Raw genomic sequence first — 17915 nt, forward strand, 5'->3', positions numbered from 1 at the left:
TTCCCCTGCGCCTGCAAACTATAAGAAACAAAACCCTCATAGTTTACTTCTTCCCTACACCAAGTTTCCTGGAAACAATGGATATCATAGCTATTAATAAAATCTGACCAGCCCAGGCCATTCCCTTTAGATTTCAGTCCAGCAACATTCCAGCTAGTAATGATAATCCCCTTACTCCCTGAACAATCCCTATCCAATGGCAGGGTTACAGTGGGGCTATCTATTTCCCTTTGATTTCCCAAAGGCAGGCCCTCATGGTCATTCAACAGATTGAAATTCCCCGGCCTAGTTAACGTAGAAACTGTAAGGCTTTCGGTTATTCCGATTACCAGGGTATTATTATCCTCACTCCTGGGCAACCGGTTGTCCGGGATAAGTCAATCATTGGAGTCCAAGCTGTTTAAAGCATGGAAGCGAATTTGTAGTGGGATAGCTAGACCTGGCCTAAGAGAAGGTGAGAACGGCCTCTGTTGATTAGTATCAGTGGGTATTGCATTACTGAGGTGACTATAAAAGAAGCCAAGTGGACGTACACCCACACCGTTTTCTACAAACGGTAGGGAGGCTGCTCTAAGCAGAACTGTAGCAACGTGTTGGGGGTGCTTAAAATTAATAATAACACAGTCCCCCGAACTAGTCTTTCTAGAGTCACCAATCCAGTTAACCCTTCTAGTAGTTATTATGTCATTAGAGTAAGCAATTGGGAAGCCACAGTGTTTGTGTAACCAGGAAACAGATGTATTCTTCAGAGAATCGTGAGATTCCTGTTGGGGCTGGCTTAAGTGGATGTCAACCGGGGGAACATTAGTTAGAACAACCACGTAGGGGGTGCAATCTGGAGGGAGATTGATAAAACATCTTCTCCTCACTCCTGTCCACCCCCCATTTGTTCTCACCTTCAGTAGATAATTTGTTTCCTTGGCTCGTTTGGTTTCCCTGAATCACTGTGGGCAACTGGGCTGGTATGACTATTTGGTTTACCCTGGTCCCCCCCTCAGGTAGTAATACTACTTCCTTGCTTACATTATTACCCATTTTTATGACCTTGTTAGTTTCGGCCAGGGCAATATGGGTCTTCAGGAGGCCACCCAGTCTAGTTACTTCGTTTGAGACCTGATCTAATTTGGCTACTAATGGTTTAATAATCAATTCCATTTTAGCTTCAATAATGCTAACTAACAAATTGAATTGCTCAGGGTTCAAAGTAGACATCCCCTCCTTTTCTGGGGTCTCAGTTCCCACTAACTTTTTTGGCGGTATATCCACTCTTTTAGTTTTCTTAGTACCCCCCCGTTTATTTGGAGGCTTCCTGCATGCCCTTACTACTCTACGGACCGGGGAAGGTTGTTGTGAGGACTCAGAGGGATCATCTGGCTTGATACTGGAGAAACTAGAATATCATTGGCAATTTTATTATTTATTATGGCCTGGTTGCCTTCTTCACAGCTTTTATCTAGCGTTGTTATATCAAAAGAGGTGGGCACATTAGTGGGGGAGGCAGGGGGGCTACCCCGGCTTAATGAGGCTCCTCGGTCATTATTAATTTTATTTACTAGTTTGACTAAGTAGTTATCCATTGTGGCTGATGCTGAGGTAGTTTTAGCGGATCGAAGTTTAGACATAGTTTAAGCTTTATACGGGAGCAACAAAACCAATATTTAAAACACCACAGCTATCATGAATCGCTCGGATTAGAAAAGTAATACAGATATTACGATGATATGACTAAAACATAGTAATCTCACGGGAAATAGGAGATAAGACTTATCTGAGACTGCCAGGGTCCATGGCCCAGCCCAGCCGTGTTCAGCCCCGGACTGCCACAGACTGTCCCGTGCTTCTCCCGGGCGCTCCTGCACGCGACTCGCGTTGCGAGAGGCGTTCCGCGCTCTTACAGGGCCTCCGGTCGCATCGGCAGCATCAGGAACTGTTCGCCGGTCCCCGGGGGAGCTGGGTAGTGTAGTTCAGTATGTCTGAACTACGGCCGTTGCCCTCACAGCTGATGGTGAAAGGCCGTTCCCCTCACGGCCGTAGTGCTGTGGATTGCGTACCATTTCCCTCACGGCTGGATTGATGGCCCCTGGAGCGCTCGCCGCTCCGCGCTCTTACAGGGCCTCCGGTCGCGTTAGCAGCGTCAGGAACTGTGCGCCGGTCCATGGGGGAGCTGGGTAGTGTAGTTCGCTATGTCTCGCGTTGCCCTCATGGCGGATGGTGAAAGGCCGGTCCCCTCACGGCGGCAGTGCTGTGGATTGCGTGCCATTTCCCTCAAGGCTGGATTGATGGCCAAATATCAATTTTATCAAAATATACACAGTAACTTTTCTGCAATGATTTAGTTATACTTAAATTCACATCATACTTCCCAGCTAATTCAGACAGTTCCTCATGAGCTTTTCCTGCACATCTGGTCACAATTTTACACAGGAATACAAGTTCATTCTCTTGGTAAGTATCTAATTGAGAAAAATCAGTTAGTGCCTAATATTATCTCATCCAGTTCTAACTTTAGTTTGACCACATCCATTGCATTTTCCCTTGACGGGTGTGAATTTTTTCCCTGCCTGATCTTGAACCTTCACTTTCTCTTGGGGACTTGTTGAACAATCTTATTAAAATATTTCATTCTCTGGAATAAATACAATTCTGTACTAAAGAGGTATTGGACGCCATCCCTTCCCTGGGACTCCTATTGGTGACACTCTGGGGTGAGTTCCAAAAAGACATGTCAAAATGTTGCGATCTTTAGGTGGACTCTCCTACAGCAGTAAATCATGTCTGATTGATGGTTGATGATGTAGAGACATAAGAAAGAGTATTCAGCTGAGTTGAAAGTAACACTTCCTTCCATTACTGGTACCCCAGGAGCATTATGTGACATATCTCCTTCAAAAGGTATTGTCAAAATATGTGTTGTGTTTCCCACCGACCTTGGTTTGTACAAAGGAACTGCTGGAACCATAGTAAATGGAACAGCAATTGCATCTAGGACCTTGGGACCAGTGGTGTTAACATGAAAACTAAGCCCTCAACTCACTCCCATCAAATTCAGTGTGGTATTTACTAGTGCAGTGGCTACTTCAGAGTTTCCACTAGTAACTGTACCATTCAATCCTCCAGGCTGGACCACGTTATATGGGGGTGTACTTGTTGATGACAGTACATCGCCTGCACTCTCTGGGTTTTCTGTCAGTCTCCTTCTTTACTTTTCTCGTGTTCTTCATTCGTCAATATGGCTTACAATATAGTTCCCTCTATTAAATAAGTTCTCGATTTCTGCTGTTCTGCATCCCATCTGGCATCAGCAGAGTTAAGCTCTGCCTTTTTTACTTTTCCCCAAAATGTTTTCCTTTGCCTAACATGAGCTGCAGCCTCCCAAACATTAATTGCTTCATATAGTGCAGGACAATGAGGAGGGTTCATTTTGTACAATACCCTTCTCAAATTTTCAATGATTCTCAAATTATGTGCCATAGCTTGGAAACACATGCAACCTCTTTCTCAGTGATCTTATGCCATTGATTCAGCCAAATATATGTGTGAAAGCACATGTTTATGGCCATATATTAACCTGGTGTGTCTTTGAGTGGTACCTCTTCCCCTTCTCAAACAGGTATGTTCTCACCTCCCAAAATCAAATTTCGCATTGCCTTAAAGAATTTTGTTTTCCAACAATAATGTTAACAATCACAGAGAGAGCTTCATTTCAAACCAGGAAATAATTCTCTTTCAATGTTAACAAGCAATAACAGTGTGGTACAACTACGAACTGCCCAATCTCAATGGTACGCACTATGATGTAACAACCAATAACAGCACAGTGGAAACGGGCCAAATTCAGTACGCCACACTGTGACATCCTTCTTACTCCTTGCAGTGGCTCACCCTCCTTTCCAATCTTTTTAGAATGTTGTAAAACAAGCATAACACGAAATGCAAAGCAAACTCAGCAACTTTGTCTGCTCCGCTAAAGAATTGATAGTATTAAATCACACAAGAAATGGTCCAGAGAGACACTTTCTGTCCTACTCTGACTCACACTTGAGTGAGCAGTGAATCCCCCAAATTAGTGCAGCTTCCACCCTGTGCAAAATGATCGACCACACCAACCACATCTCATTCTCACACAAAGGTATAAGTCCTTATCCTAATTGTGAAGCTTTTGGCACCTCACGACTAACACCACAAATCTTAACTGACAATTACAATACAATGCTAGGTCGAGCCCAATAACAACTTCAATTTCTGTGCATTAAGCACTTCCACATCCGCACAACATTTTAAAACATCACAGCATCAAACCACGCAATATCAGCAAAACCCTGCTAACTGGACATATGCAATTGCAACACCTGACCCTATTGATACTCACTCCTCCGCAGTTACAACGCCATTCTACCTTGCTGGAATATCTCTGCTTCTCCGGATCGGGATGTGTGATTTGGGATCAGGACTGGGCTGGGGCAATCTGGGGCTCTTGTGTAGACACAATAACTACAACCGTCTCAATAATTGAACAATCCGACAAGCTACCATGTGACAGCGAACAGGAGCTGGTTTACAATCTCACTTCTGATGTATATTTTTTAAGTTGACTGAGATAATAAGGGAGTTAGATATAATAAAACAGTTCAAGCTCTGTGAGGTCCATTTGGCCACACTATAAGGACCAAGAATTGGTAATTGAAGTTAAGTGATTTATTGCAAATTAGTAATTAAGCCAACATATATGAATATCGAAATGTTGTTAAAAAGGTACAGAATTACGGTTGATAAACTGAAATCATGCAGTAGGTTCAGTCTTAGAAGGTTAAGGTGTAAAATAATCACAGCCATGAGAATACAGAACACAAGAAATAGAAATAGGTATTTCATAAAGAAACGCTGGTCTCCCCTCCTAAACACGAATATGTTCTCAAATCGTTTAGATAAAAGATTTTAGGATCAGAATAAGGATGGTTTCTAGACTGGGGAGTCTCAAGGGTGTTCAAAAATGTGAGAAGGTGTCAGCATAGTGAGGACTCTAGTAGAAGTCTTCCAGAATTGGAATAAGTGTTTAGCCTAAAGCTTCACACTTGCAAGAATAAAGAAAGCAAAGTGGTATGTGACCCTCAAAGTCCAAGGGAATCTGCTCTAACTCCTGACAGTGTGAACATTAGTTAAAACATACAGAAACTTCAGCATCAGTCGTATCTCTCCTCACCCCTCCATGGACAAATGACGTCAAACCTCACGTTGTGGAATTGCAACATTACCAGACTTCTTATTCCACAGAACTTGGACAGTTACTGCCAGCCGCATCCCGTGCAGGTAGGAGCGGTGGGTGGTGAGGCCGGGTGGGGGGATTTCAACAGATGATGATGAAGGATAATTAATTATTTATTTAATTTTTGCTCAGTATCGTCTGCCAAAAAACCCCTCCCCGCCCCACCGCTCTTACCTACAATGGCTGCGGCTAGTTACTGCGACCTTCAACATCTCTCTGTTCTTGATAAACGATAAATAGGATGCTTCATCTGCTCATTAGTTTTCCAAGTTCTTGCCAAGATTTCTCTTCTCAGGCCTTACTATCAAGCAACTAACAAAGACAGCAATACTTCTTTCTCTAGCTAATGATGCCTTGGAACCACACCTGTAAAGAAAGAACAAGCCCATCAAACAAAATGCATTTCAAAGCAAGGCCTTTAATTAGCCTAACTTTAACTAAGCATTTGCACTTCAGTTTCATGGTTCTAGATGCACACGTGTAACGTTTGATAAAACTGTAAAACGTGAATGTATGTTTACTCAAGCAAATATAACTAGAAGTGTAAATGTAAAATCATGGACATCATTTATGGATTGCCTGGGGTCGCACTAGCGACCCCTTCCTTGCCCGTTGCTACCTCTGGCACTGCATTTGGGTCCTCTGGCCTAAGAGGTGACAAAATCAGTGCCAAGGTCACTGGGGTGTCTTGCATTATATGAGTAAGGCTCTAACCTTGTTTTCTGCTCATTTTATTACATTAATAGTAAATCATTGTCTATTATTCACTATTAGTGTAATACAAGTGGAGTAGCAAGATCGGGACCTTCACAGGCATCTTAGATCAGAAAAAAAAAATGATTTTAATGTATGTTGTATGCATGCATGTAGGTGACAGTGAGTTTGGGTGAGAGGGAATATATATGTGTGTGCACATGTATGTTTGTATATGGGATCATGGTTGTGTTTGTTTGTCAAAAGGAGTGAGTGAGTATAAGTGAGTCGGAGTAAGAGTGAGAGAGTGCAAATGAGTGATTCAGAGTAAGAGTGAGTGCAAGAGAGTAGGTGAAAATGAATGACTGCAAGTCAGTGATAATGTTAGAATGAGTGTGAATAAGTGAAAGTAAGTGAGCATGTGTTGTTACTGTAATTGTAATTGTATTTATATAGCTCTTGCTACCCCGGATGAGGGATTGAGAGATTTTGGTGAGTAGCATGCTACTCTAGAACACAAAAAGATTAGTGGTGGATTAGTATAGGGAGATTTGTGTTAACATGGGTGGTGAACATGCAAATCTGTTAGTTGAATTAAAAAGGATAATGGAGGGATACAAGAGGGATGGGTAAAAGAAGGGAGGAGTCTCTAGAGAGGGATTAAGGAAATCACAGTGGAAAAATGAGGTTTGGAATGAGTCAAAAGGCGGGATACATGAGGGAAGAATTTATAAAGGGTTGCTTGGGAGATCATAGTAGTAAAATGATGCAAAGAAATGATGCTCTATCCATAGTGATATCATAAGTTAATGTTAAGTTAAAATGACCAAGAAAATCATGCATTCTTTACTTACCTTCACACTATGCCTTCTACTCATTTAGTTATTATCACTTCACTCCTACTGACATCGGATTTGCTGTTATGTGGAGCAGTATGTATGATACAACCAAATTTGATCATCTAGCTGTGACAATTTCTAACCGGTTTATCACTGGGTTATTTGAGTTTAATTTGATTCATTTTAGACTGGAGACTTTCCATCAATCTATTAGTTTCCCGAATACGAATGACTGGTCCACAACTTTAATTATTTGTCCCTGTGACGATGCAATGGCTCAGAATACTATAAATGTGGTGCTGTATTATAAATGCTATACCTATCAGAGGAAGGGCTACAGTATACAGATTATAAGACCTTTACACTTTACTCAATGCCGTCCCACATATTTAAACCTACGATATTTGCCTTCCTTCGAGATCTGCTGCAGTATTGCATCCTTTTTATGGGCTGTCTTTTACGCCAGAAAGAATATTTCTCCAGATCTCCTACAGTAATGGGACTGAGTTTGCAAACCTTTATGGTCTTAGGATACGCAACCTATGTTTTTAAATAAAATCAGTACTGTATATACCATTTACTGTATCCCTACACCCTTGTACCTGAAAAAGATGTATGTACACCCAATAGGGTAGATGGGGAGTGCATGGTGGACCCAATATGAGGTTTTATCCTGCCTCTTTACTCTGGTTTCATCCTATCTTAGTCAATTATGTTAAATGGATTTGGTGCTCATACTTTTTTCTAACCGGATGCATAGTGAACTTGGTGAAATAATTCACCCAGATGTGAACGTGCCCTCTTTCTACTCTTTAATTGTTGCACACCTGTCCTTTGATCACTGATATATCGTGGCATTGCTTCTGATTTTAATTTCTTTTTGTTCTGTGTTTTACTATATATGTGTGCACATACTTTGAGCTGATGCTATGAATTGTATTGTTCATGCTTTCTTATGTCTGCCTTGTATCAGAACACTGCTTTTATGGATGGCTAATCGCCTCCAAATAAACGTTATTGATTGAGTTTACTCTAAACACATTCCTGATTAAATTCTCATACATCTACTCTGGGGTCACTGCCATATCAAAAATGCCCATTAATTATAATGGGGTAACCCAGTGACCCTCAGAACCTGGGTAATACGTTTTATGTAAATAGTGGTTCTGTCGGATTATACTCAATTTCTTTGCTCAGTTTCTACTTCACTTAGAATTTGTTCATATATACATTTTTCATTGATAATCATGGAGATACTTTCATGAAAAGCACACACACCACAAGTTTTTACTGTTAGCAAAGTTGTAATTATTCAGTCACTTTGCAAATCTTTTTTCAAACATAAAAAGTTCGGTTGTCCATACAGTTTGAAAATGTGATAGCATTAAAAAGGTGCAGAAGTGAATGAACGTTATCAGTGATTAACGGTGACTGTTGTAGTGATACAGTTTCATGGAAATGCATTTAAAAACACAGGTCCAGCAATAACTTCAATTCTCCCAAACAGTATAGTTATTCATATTTTTCTGTTGAGATAGAGTGAGGACCAATTGGTGAATTAACGTTGACGTTTCGACCCTGCGGTATGGTGCTGACTTATTAGTAACCGTTTCGGGTCTTCATCAGGACAAGAAGGGGGACAACCTGATGTTTGGGGTGAAAATTCGAGGCGTCTTACTCGTAGCCTCCAGGGGGTAGTGTCTAACCTCTCCTGATTACAGTTACCTAACTGTAATCATTCACGAATGGGAGAGAGATACAGACGGCTGCTGTTATGCTCCTAAAGTGATCGCGGCTGCGGCACTTCAAACCCGAATTCTTCACCGGATGGTGATAAATTCTTTTACAAAGATACCACGCTTGAATATAGGAGAGGTTCTATATCATGGAAAGAAAGGAATGCCTCAAATGAAAGTTCCTTACCACCCGATCTTCTTCTGACATATAAAAAAAATAAAAGGAACCCAGTCCTCTAGCACTAATGAGAAGACTCCAGAAGGGATGAAGTAGTGGCGTGAACGAGGAGAAAAATGAAAGAGCTGAGGTGAGGAACGAAAGTGGATGACAGATGGCGGATAATGACAATAACAAAAGTGAATGAGGAAGGGGAAGGCGTGAGGTACATGAAGTAGCTTTTGACGTGGGGAAGATGTGTAGACAATGCAAAGCAGGATGGAGAAATTAGAGGAGTTGACTGGTGGGGGACAGAGGAGCACACAGGGAAAGGGGTAAGAGTCAGAAGTGAGAGAGGGTGATTGACAGTGCAAACGAGGAACAAGAGAGGAGCAAGTAGGAACAGACAAAGAAGCTTATTTTACAAATGTCCCTCGTGCACCTGAATGCAAACACTGCATTAGAGGCAGAAAGAAACATTCTAGCAGGTGAAAGAAAGCTAGTACTGAGCCAAGACATAATTATCACTCAAGCCAATAGTGGAAAGACGTTTGTAAACAAAATTTAATTTAGAGGGGGCGAGTGCAAAGGTCAGTCTAAGTGTATTCTGAGCAAACAGTTTATTTATCAGCTGTGCTGTTAACTCAGAACTAGAATTGGCCTTGTCATTCGGGTATCTGTGAACGGCAACTTGCAATTTGCAAAAGTTGTAGAATAAAATGCAAATTAAAATTAGTTTATAGTTTGTCACGAATGGCAGTCATGCTATGAAATTCCATGGTTCCTGTTTATTAGGGCTCGTGCGTGATAAATGGCGGTAGGTGTGAAATTAACTGGCTAAACCTGTAGCGATCAGATAAGTAGTTGGTTGACACTTTTCCTGATTTTGTTGTGTGCGTCACATTTCTTCACATCCGTCAGGATGCTAGCTAGGCGATACCCAATAATCGCATTGGATTAGTTCAGGTTTGTGGTCTTTTAAGTCAGCACGAATGTTTTAAACATATAAATGTTACTTCTAGATGAAAGAACGAAGTTACATCATGATGCCTATTTAAATCTCAATTCTTTTACCATATTCATTGTGACTGCAAAAATACAGTGGTAATAAACATTGAGCTTTGAACATGAATTCCACCCTCAAGTGACACACACTTTCAGACCTCAGCCCCTCTCACAATGATCCCTGGCGTTGTTGTGGCAGTCTTGAGACCGCAATATGCTTGACAGGACCACCACGGTCCCACCAAGCATATTGCAAGTTTTCTATCCGCCACGGTTTTCATGGCGGTGAGCCTGCCATGAAAACCGTGGCAGGGAGGAAACAAAGGGGGCCCTACAGTTCCCCCTGTTGCTTCAGGGCCATGGGGTGCATGCAGGGGGGCACATGTTATGCCCCCCTGTGAAAATCCACCCCATTACCTGCACGGCATGAACTGCAGCAGTCCATGCCTACAGGTACTGATTTTGATGTTCCAATTGCAGTGCCAATTTCATAATCACCACCACAGGAATGCTAAAGAACCACCTGTAAGAAATGAAAAAACTCCTTTTCTGGTGGGCGGTTCAACTATGGGTTGGGCAGTGCGAGAGCTGGGCAGTCCAGCTCCCACACCGCCAAACTCATAATGAGGCGCTAAGTCTTCCTCTATGATTCTGACGGCAGCACCAGGGAAGAAAATGTGCAAACAACACTCAACAATAATTGTGGGACTCGTCTCAAGGGGACTGCCAGTTGTGTGATTCAAACCCTGCATCCTGGGTGTTGTGACTGCTTCTACTGCTCTCTGGTTTTAGCAGCTCTGTTCCATAGGTCCGACGCTGTCATTTGTTTGCCGTTTCAGGTCACATTTTCGTTGCTCCAGTTTAAATAACTAACAGTATGACAAGTCAAGTGCAAGAGAAAACAGATTACCCCCACCAGAGTAGCATATCTGTTTTTCTCTCGGTTAGGTTAAAACTCTCGCTGATGGTTAGGTTAAAACCCTCGCTGATGGCAAAGGAACTCATGGCCTAGAATTGGGAAGGGGCAACAAAGAGAGATCCTGGCAGGTATAAATAGTTCCTCATGCTTTGCAGTGCAGTAGCTCCATTATAGGCAAATGGGTGCACCCAAATAGCATTATGTGTCAGAGAAATACTCTACTAGGCTGAGCCAGCATGTGATTAACAAAGTCACAATGATTGAAGGTGACAGACTCAAAGGCAACAGCTGCAGTGTTACTACAGAACCAACCAGCATTGAGGGAGCACAGAAGCATACGGTGACTCAGAACAACATTGTATGGGAGGCAGAGAAGCATATGGTTAGACAAATCGACACAGAGATTGCAAGGAAGAGAATCACTTGAGGGAGACAGTGGAAAAACACATGCAATGTAATAGAGTGCTTAATAAAAAAGAAAAAAAGTATCATAAAAAAGAGGAGTGTCAGGATTCAGTAATGTGCCCATGCTTTGGGAGAGAGACAAAATCACAACTGGGAAGTAAAGCCCACATGAGATATCAAATAAGAAGCAAGCAACTGAGAGTTACAATGAACCCACCCAACTGTAAACAATGGGTGGGCTGTGAGCCCACTAAAAGCTATCAAAATGTTTCACAACAGAGAGTGCATGCGCTGCCTTAGGAGAGACCTAACAATAGGGCGTTCTTGATCAAATATGTTTGTATTTTAAATGTGATGAAAATGAGGGCGATTGTTAAGATCTAACTATGAAATTCCAAAATCTATTCATTTTAGGGATCTTTCAACAATTTTCTCATGTTTCTCACTACATTGAGATTCACATAGATTTAACATTGATTTCCACAAGTACTACTCCACCAATAGACTTACGCCTCTCCTGTATATTTTGGTGGAATTGTCCATCAGTATTTGAAGATAAGCAAAGTAAACTTGTTGCTTGTTTCTTCAGGTGAAACATCATATTCCACTTGGAGAATTTTCTCTTTCCACATTGAACCTTGAAATATGGAGATGTTAGCAACACTCTTACATGTAATTTACATTGCGATGATCTGTGAAAAGTCGCACAGTTACAACTTTGTTAGTGTTGAGTTCCTTTGCAATGGTCACTACTTTTTCCCTCCAGTGACAGCACCCGTGGTCGTACTACTCCTAAACTTGGTTATGTTAAATTTCTGCCGTACCTGAAAGCAATGAATCAGAACCTACCATCTGTGATTGCAGATTTGTATAATGTACTGAAGACAGAAAGGAGACCATTGTGCAAAACAGCTTGTGAATTGGGCCAAAGTGATTTGCTTTATAAACAATTGAAAACAAGAAGTGTGGTCTATGAAAGCCAGCTCTAAAAGTAAACGGGAACATCTTCATCATGCTATCTGGCAAAAAAATATGGGGAAATTTAATAGATTAATGTCACCATTCTTTAAATGCTGTAAACCAAAAGACCACGTGCACTCTAGGAAGATGTTAACTAAACAGTAGAAAATGTCAGTTTCAGGCCCTCCCCTTTCATCTTTATTCAAATGACTGAATTAGAGTGTATTACAGCTCGAATACCTGGGTTAAATTCAATATTTTCGAATTTTGTAATAATCTTGATTACTGAACTGTACTATATACACACTCTGAAACACAATATAGTTTTTTTTTTCTCAGTGTAGAATAGAGATAATGTAAATGCATAGCCGTACATTCCAACTATAAATGCTTGCAGCATTTTAGAAACTCAAACAAATTACAAAAAAGCCTCACGAAATATGTTCCCTTTTTTATTAGAAAGAGTATTCCAGTCACTTCTGCTGAGATCGAATTCTTCATTCTGAAATCAGAAAAGCTAATGCAACAGTGTTCAAGGCCATTGAAACTGCTACTTGTGCATTGAGCTTACTGCAGCATGAGGTATACTTTTGGATGGGTCCAATGTACAGAGAAGATAAGGTAGGTGAAAACATATTTATCATTATGTGGTGAATTGTAGTTAAGACACACATTTAATGTCACCTTATCAAACAGGATTTAAGTAATGGCATTCCTTAATGCTTAATACTGTATCACCAGGTCTATTAAGCTGTTGCCTTTCTATTCAAGGAGCAAGCTCCTGCACAGTGCCTTATAGACACTGCCAAGGCACTTGATCATGTTTCTAGGTTATGAGCGAATTACTTCGCTTCAGGCGCATTGAATAGGAGTGCCCGCCATTCCCGAAATACTGGACCAAATCCAAAATGTTATCAATGTACCTTCAATAAAGGGCCATAGGATGGTATTGAATGCCTTTTCGGCTTCAAGTGAAAGGAGCATAGGGTGACTGTCTCAGCTCCGAACAGTGTCCATCCAATTAGCCAGTCGCCATAGGTTAAAGCGTGTGGCTCGTTTTGGCCTAAATCCGGACTGGTCTCTGTGTATCAGGGGGCGATAACCATCAAGAGGCGCATCGCGAGGATAGTGGCCACAATCTTTGTTTCTATGATGAGCAGTGATATGGGTTGATAGGAGCCACAATCGTCCAGGGGTTTCTCTGCTGCATGGAATACCACCACCGTTGCCGGTGGCGCCAGATCATGGCATAGTAGTGTGACCTCTGAATGTATCTCTGCCATATTCCCTTCCAAGCTCTCTCTTCATGCATGAATCGCCTGTAGTATAGTCTCTTTATCTGAAAGGAGAGCAAGACCACCCTCTGCGGGAAGTACTTTGGTGAACTGATCCAATTTTTCCCGTTTTGTTGTTTCAGGCTTCTTGTCTCTCGCCATTTTAAGTGATCTGGTGACGTTCCGCGGCCAGGCACCGAGCCCCACAATCTTGGCCTCCTTGAAATTCACACCCTATGTTGGATCAGGGCTCTCAAAGCAGCGTGGATGGTGTCTGCCGGGCCATGGAGGCTGGCACTTCTACTCCTTCTGCCTGGTCTAAATACCCAAGAAAGCACCAATCCTCTATTCACCCCAACGACGCTCACTCCAGCGACCTGCCCAATAAGTTTAAAATTCCGCAGAGGGGCGAGAGGCTGAGCCCGGAGACAGGCCCAATGGACTAACTGTAGTTTGTCCCCTTGGCCTCGTCACACACAGAAGTTGGGCTAAAATATCCCTTGTGACTCCTTATCTCGCCCACTGTCTCCGTCGAAGTCGCTCCCTGAGCCTTGTTTGTAGTCCAAGACTGATATGTCTGGCGGCTTCACGGTCCACAATGCAGGGCCACGGTGTCTGTATAGCCTCATCTGTCAAGCTCTGGGTTGAAAATGCACCCCAGGGCCCGCACCCCCGTCAGCCCTCTCAACTCTCAGGCAGGTGACTCGCACAGATGAAATTGAAAGCCTCCGGGGGAAAAGGAAGAGTTCACAAGTTGGCCTACTGGATCCCTCGCAGCCGTATGGCCAACTCCAATTCAATGTTGTCCCCTGTTCCCTCTGTTGTCACACCAGGGAGAGTTCTTCAGGGCCACTCCGCCTCAGGCAGGCCGACTCATGCAGTCTCCTCCTTCTCCGCTGATATCTGCCACACAGGGGAACACAGTAGCATCCGCTTTCAGCCCCGAAGTCCCTTACCATAGTCTAGCATGCAGATCGTGCCATAGCTCGTCACCAGCTCTGGGGGTAAGGAGCCACTCCGCCGCCGGCAAGGCGATGCCAATCCACCCATCCAGGCACCGCAGGTCCTATTCGGCACCTCCACCGGGCAGACTGTCACTGCTCCTCTCTGTGGTTCCTGTGGATGGTGGGGATATTGCTCAATGCCAAATCTGTTCACCGCTGTACCAGCCCCCTAGCGGCGTTTTCCCTCCCCACCTCGCAGTCCAAGGTTGTCGCGGGCACAGCAGATCACCACAGGCAACTCCAAAAGGGCGCCATCTTAATGAGTCATGGGTAAAAAATGTTAAAAGAAAGACTTAGAGGCCAGACCCTGAATCTAACTGCAGTCTACACACGGCCAAAGACTTCAAACCTGTGCCCAAACCTACGCCACAAACGATGAGTGACATCCTGCTATGCATTATACAAAACATAGAAATTCACAGAAAAAACAAAAACACTGAAATTCACCAGCTATAGTTATCTAAAATAACTATAACTCTAAAATAGCAATACTTACACCTTCACTGTGCACTGCCAATTACCTCACATATTACATCACTCAGGACAAGTTCTATGAAATCATTGATAACTTCACTGCAACATCTGAAAGTACACCATTGATGACAATACAGTGCATAGCGGGGGTGCGAGTTATAGTTACTTTACGTCACAAGTTATACTTGCTTAAGATTACACAAATTGGTGAATTTCAGTGGTTCTCTTCATTTAAAACAATATGTTTTAAGTGACATTTCCATCTATAAAATCCCTTTAACCTTTGTTTTTTTTGAGTGAAAAAACAATATATATATTTATATATATATATACACACACATATAAATATATGCGTATATAATTGTATATACATGCACTGATGAAAACACTGACTTTAGCAAGTTATAGTTTAGTGAGCTAACTATAATTTGCCCCTCTGCCATGCACTGCTTATGACCTCACATATTACAGCACTCTTAACATGTTCAATGACATCATTGATGATATCAATGATAACTTTATCCAATGAGCCTGAGAGTTTACTATACCCTTATTACACTGAAAGGTATTTAGCAAGCTGCATTTACACCAAATTGTCTATACTTTTTGTACTGGTAATAATTGTAATATTTTGCAGGATGTTTGGCCTCCTAAAGAGGTGTGGGTGTTTAATTAGTATGGAGTTTCTGTTAAGAGCTCTGCGTAGACTGAAGGCTGTGTGCATTCGGGTTTTGGCCACTAATGTGGTTTGCTGTGTGAATAGAGCACTCTCTCTGCGAAGAGTTATGCACAGAGTGAAAGCTGTGGTCCCATGCAAGTTTAGAATAAAGGGATAAACATATAGACACAATCGTTCGAAATCACGCGTGCTATATTCTGCTCCCCTATGGACCATGTAGTCACTTAGGCTCACCAAAAGTCACCAGATAAGTTCTGTTCTATGTTCCTTTTGACTAAAATTTCCTAATTTCTTTTTTCTCTAGGCTATTGTGTAGAACAGGTTTTAGGCATAACACTTTGTGTCCTGATGATGATTCCGTTTATTTAGGCTATGGAATCGAAACGTCGTCGACCTCTTGTCGCACCATATATGAATGTGTATATTCATTGAGATATGCTGTTTATGGTGTGGTTGAATTTCTGTCATTGTTATATTTTACAGAAATCGCTCACTTTTTGCCTAAGATTCTTTCTCTCCCTTTCCTTTCACCTTGCCGAATTGTAAGCGTGAAGGCACAGGCTTGTGTCTCACTCTTTGCTGAATGTAAGAGAATTGCTGTTTTTCATTATATATAGTAAAAATTTCTGTGATCACTGTCCGGCTGGACAAATCACTCTAAAACAAATATAGTTCGATTGTGTCTATATGTTTATCCTTTTATTCTAAACTTGCATGGGACCACTGTTGTTAGATATAACGTAAGTTACCCGAGGTCCTCTGCTGACTGACTGGGTACCCTTGTTGTTTTCTGTTATGTTACAGAGTGAAAGCTGGGCATAGTAGAGGCTTGGCCATGGACTGTGGCTTTGGTTTTCTTGAAGAAGTGGTTCTCTTTCAAGCGCTGTGCACAGGGTGAATGCTGTGTGTAGTAGGGGCATAGTCACCCAATGGAGCGTGGGTGTCTGGTGGGAGTGTGCTCTCCATGAAGAGCTGTACACAGGATAAAGGCATTGTGAAGCAGGGGCTTAGGCACCTAATGTAGCATTTATGAGCAGATAGTGCCATATTTGTAAAGAGTTGTTGAAGGCAGTGGAAGTTTGGAGCTTAACTAGTTAGTAAAACGTCTGTGTCCAGAGGCATTGGCCTCTCTGTAAATAGTTGTGCACAGAATAAAGTCTATGGTGTGTATGCACCAGACTAAGAAATAGCGATTCCTAAGTAGCAAAATATAAGGAATCGCTATTTAGAAATCGTATTTCCAATGTATGACTAATTTTGCGATTTCTTTACAGATTCTGTAAAATTCGCAATCGTAAATAGCGATACCGGCACCGAGTCGCGCTATTTCCGGAAACCTCGCTATTATTGAAATCACTATTAGTGAAATCTCTATTAGCGAAGTCGGGTTTTGATGCATGGTGATGACATCCCCACCAGGAAATCATCCAGCCCATGTTTCATTTAGCCCCTCTCCCTCGAGCAGGGTGGTCGCTCCCAGTGTCCCCTGGAGACATATGGTATCGTTTCTGCTGCCTTGCTTTTGAACTGCTGAATAACATTGCCTGCTGTCTGCCTGTGCGCCGCTTGGCTTGATTTAGACTCGATTTGTGAATTTTGCGCTGTTTTCACTTTGTGCTCCCCCTCCGCCTCCATTTTGTTTATTATTGTTGCCCTCGTGAGCCCGACCCGCCTCCCAGCTGAACCGCCCTCCCACTGACCGTAAACAGCGCTCCCCTACCTGCATACAGCGTGACTCGCTCCTCTCCCTCGAGCAGGGTGGTCGCTCCCAGTGTCCCCTGGAGACATATGGTATCGTTTCTGCTGCCTTGCTTTTGAACTGCTGAATACCATTGCCTGCTGTCTGCCTGTGCGCCGCTTGGCTTGATTTAGACTCGATTTGTGAATTTTGCGCTGTTTTCACTTTGTTAGCGCGTTTCCTTCTAGCGCTCGGCTGTGCTCCCCCCTCCGCCTCCATTTTGTTTATTATTGTTGCCCTCGTGAGCCCGACCCGCCTCCCAGCTGAACCGCCCTCCCACTGACCGTAAACAGCGCTCCCCTACCTGCATACAGCGTGACTCGCTCCTCTCCCTCGAGCAGGGTGGTCGCTCCCAGTGTCCCCTGGAGACATATGGTATCGTTTCTGCTGCCTTGCTTTTGAACTGCTGAATACCATTGCCTGCTGTCTGCCTGTGCGCCGCTTGGCTTGATTTAGACTCGATTTGTGAATTTTGCGCTGTTTTCACTTTGTTAGCGCGTTTCCTTCTAGCGCTCGGCTGTGCTCCCCCCTCCGCCTCCATTTTGTTTATTATTGTTGCCCTCGTGAGCCCGACCCGCCTCCCAGCTGAACCGCCCTCCCACTGACCGTAAACAGCGCTCCCCTACCTGCATACAGCGTGACTCGCTCCTCTCCCTCGAGCAGGGTGGTCGCTCCCAGTGTCCCCTGGAGACATATGGTATCGTTTCTGCTGCCTTGCTTTTGAACTGCTGAATAACATTGCTGAATAACATTGCCTGCTGTCTGCCTG

The 17915-nt window shown here is 42.9% G+C and overlaps 1 protein-coding gene across 1 annotated transcript in view; it reads left to right on the top strand.

The window, feature by feature from the left end:
* Window positions 1-17915, top strand: part of C9H14orf180 (chromosome 9 C14orf180 homolog) — a 348560-nt gene that overhangs the window by 225336 nt on the left and 105309 nt on the right. The window contains exon 2 of the mRNA XM_086936658.1: window positions 12437-12598. Coding sequence (XP_086792784.1) covers window positions 12572-12598 — 27 coding nt within the window. The 5' untranslated portion in view covers window positions 12437-12571. The remainder of the gene's footprint in view (window positions 1-12436; window positions 12599-17915) is intronic.

Source organism: Lissotriton vulgaris, chromosome 9, assembly GCF_964263255.1.
Source record: "Lissotriton vulgaris chromosome 9, aLisVul1.2, whole genome shotgun sequence".
NCBI classification, from domain to species: Eukaryota; Metazoa; Chordata; class Amphibia; order Caudata; family Salamandridae; genus Lissotriton; species Lissotriton vulgaris.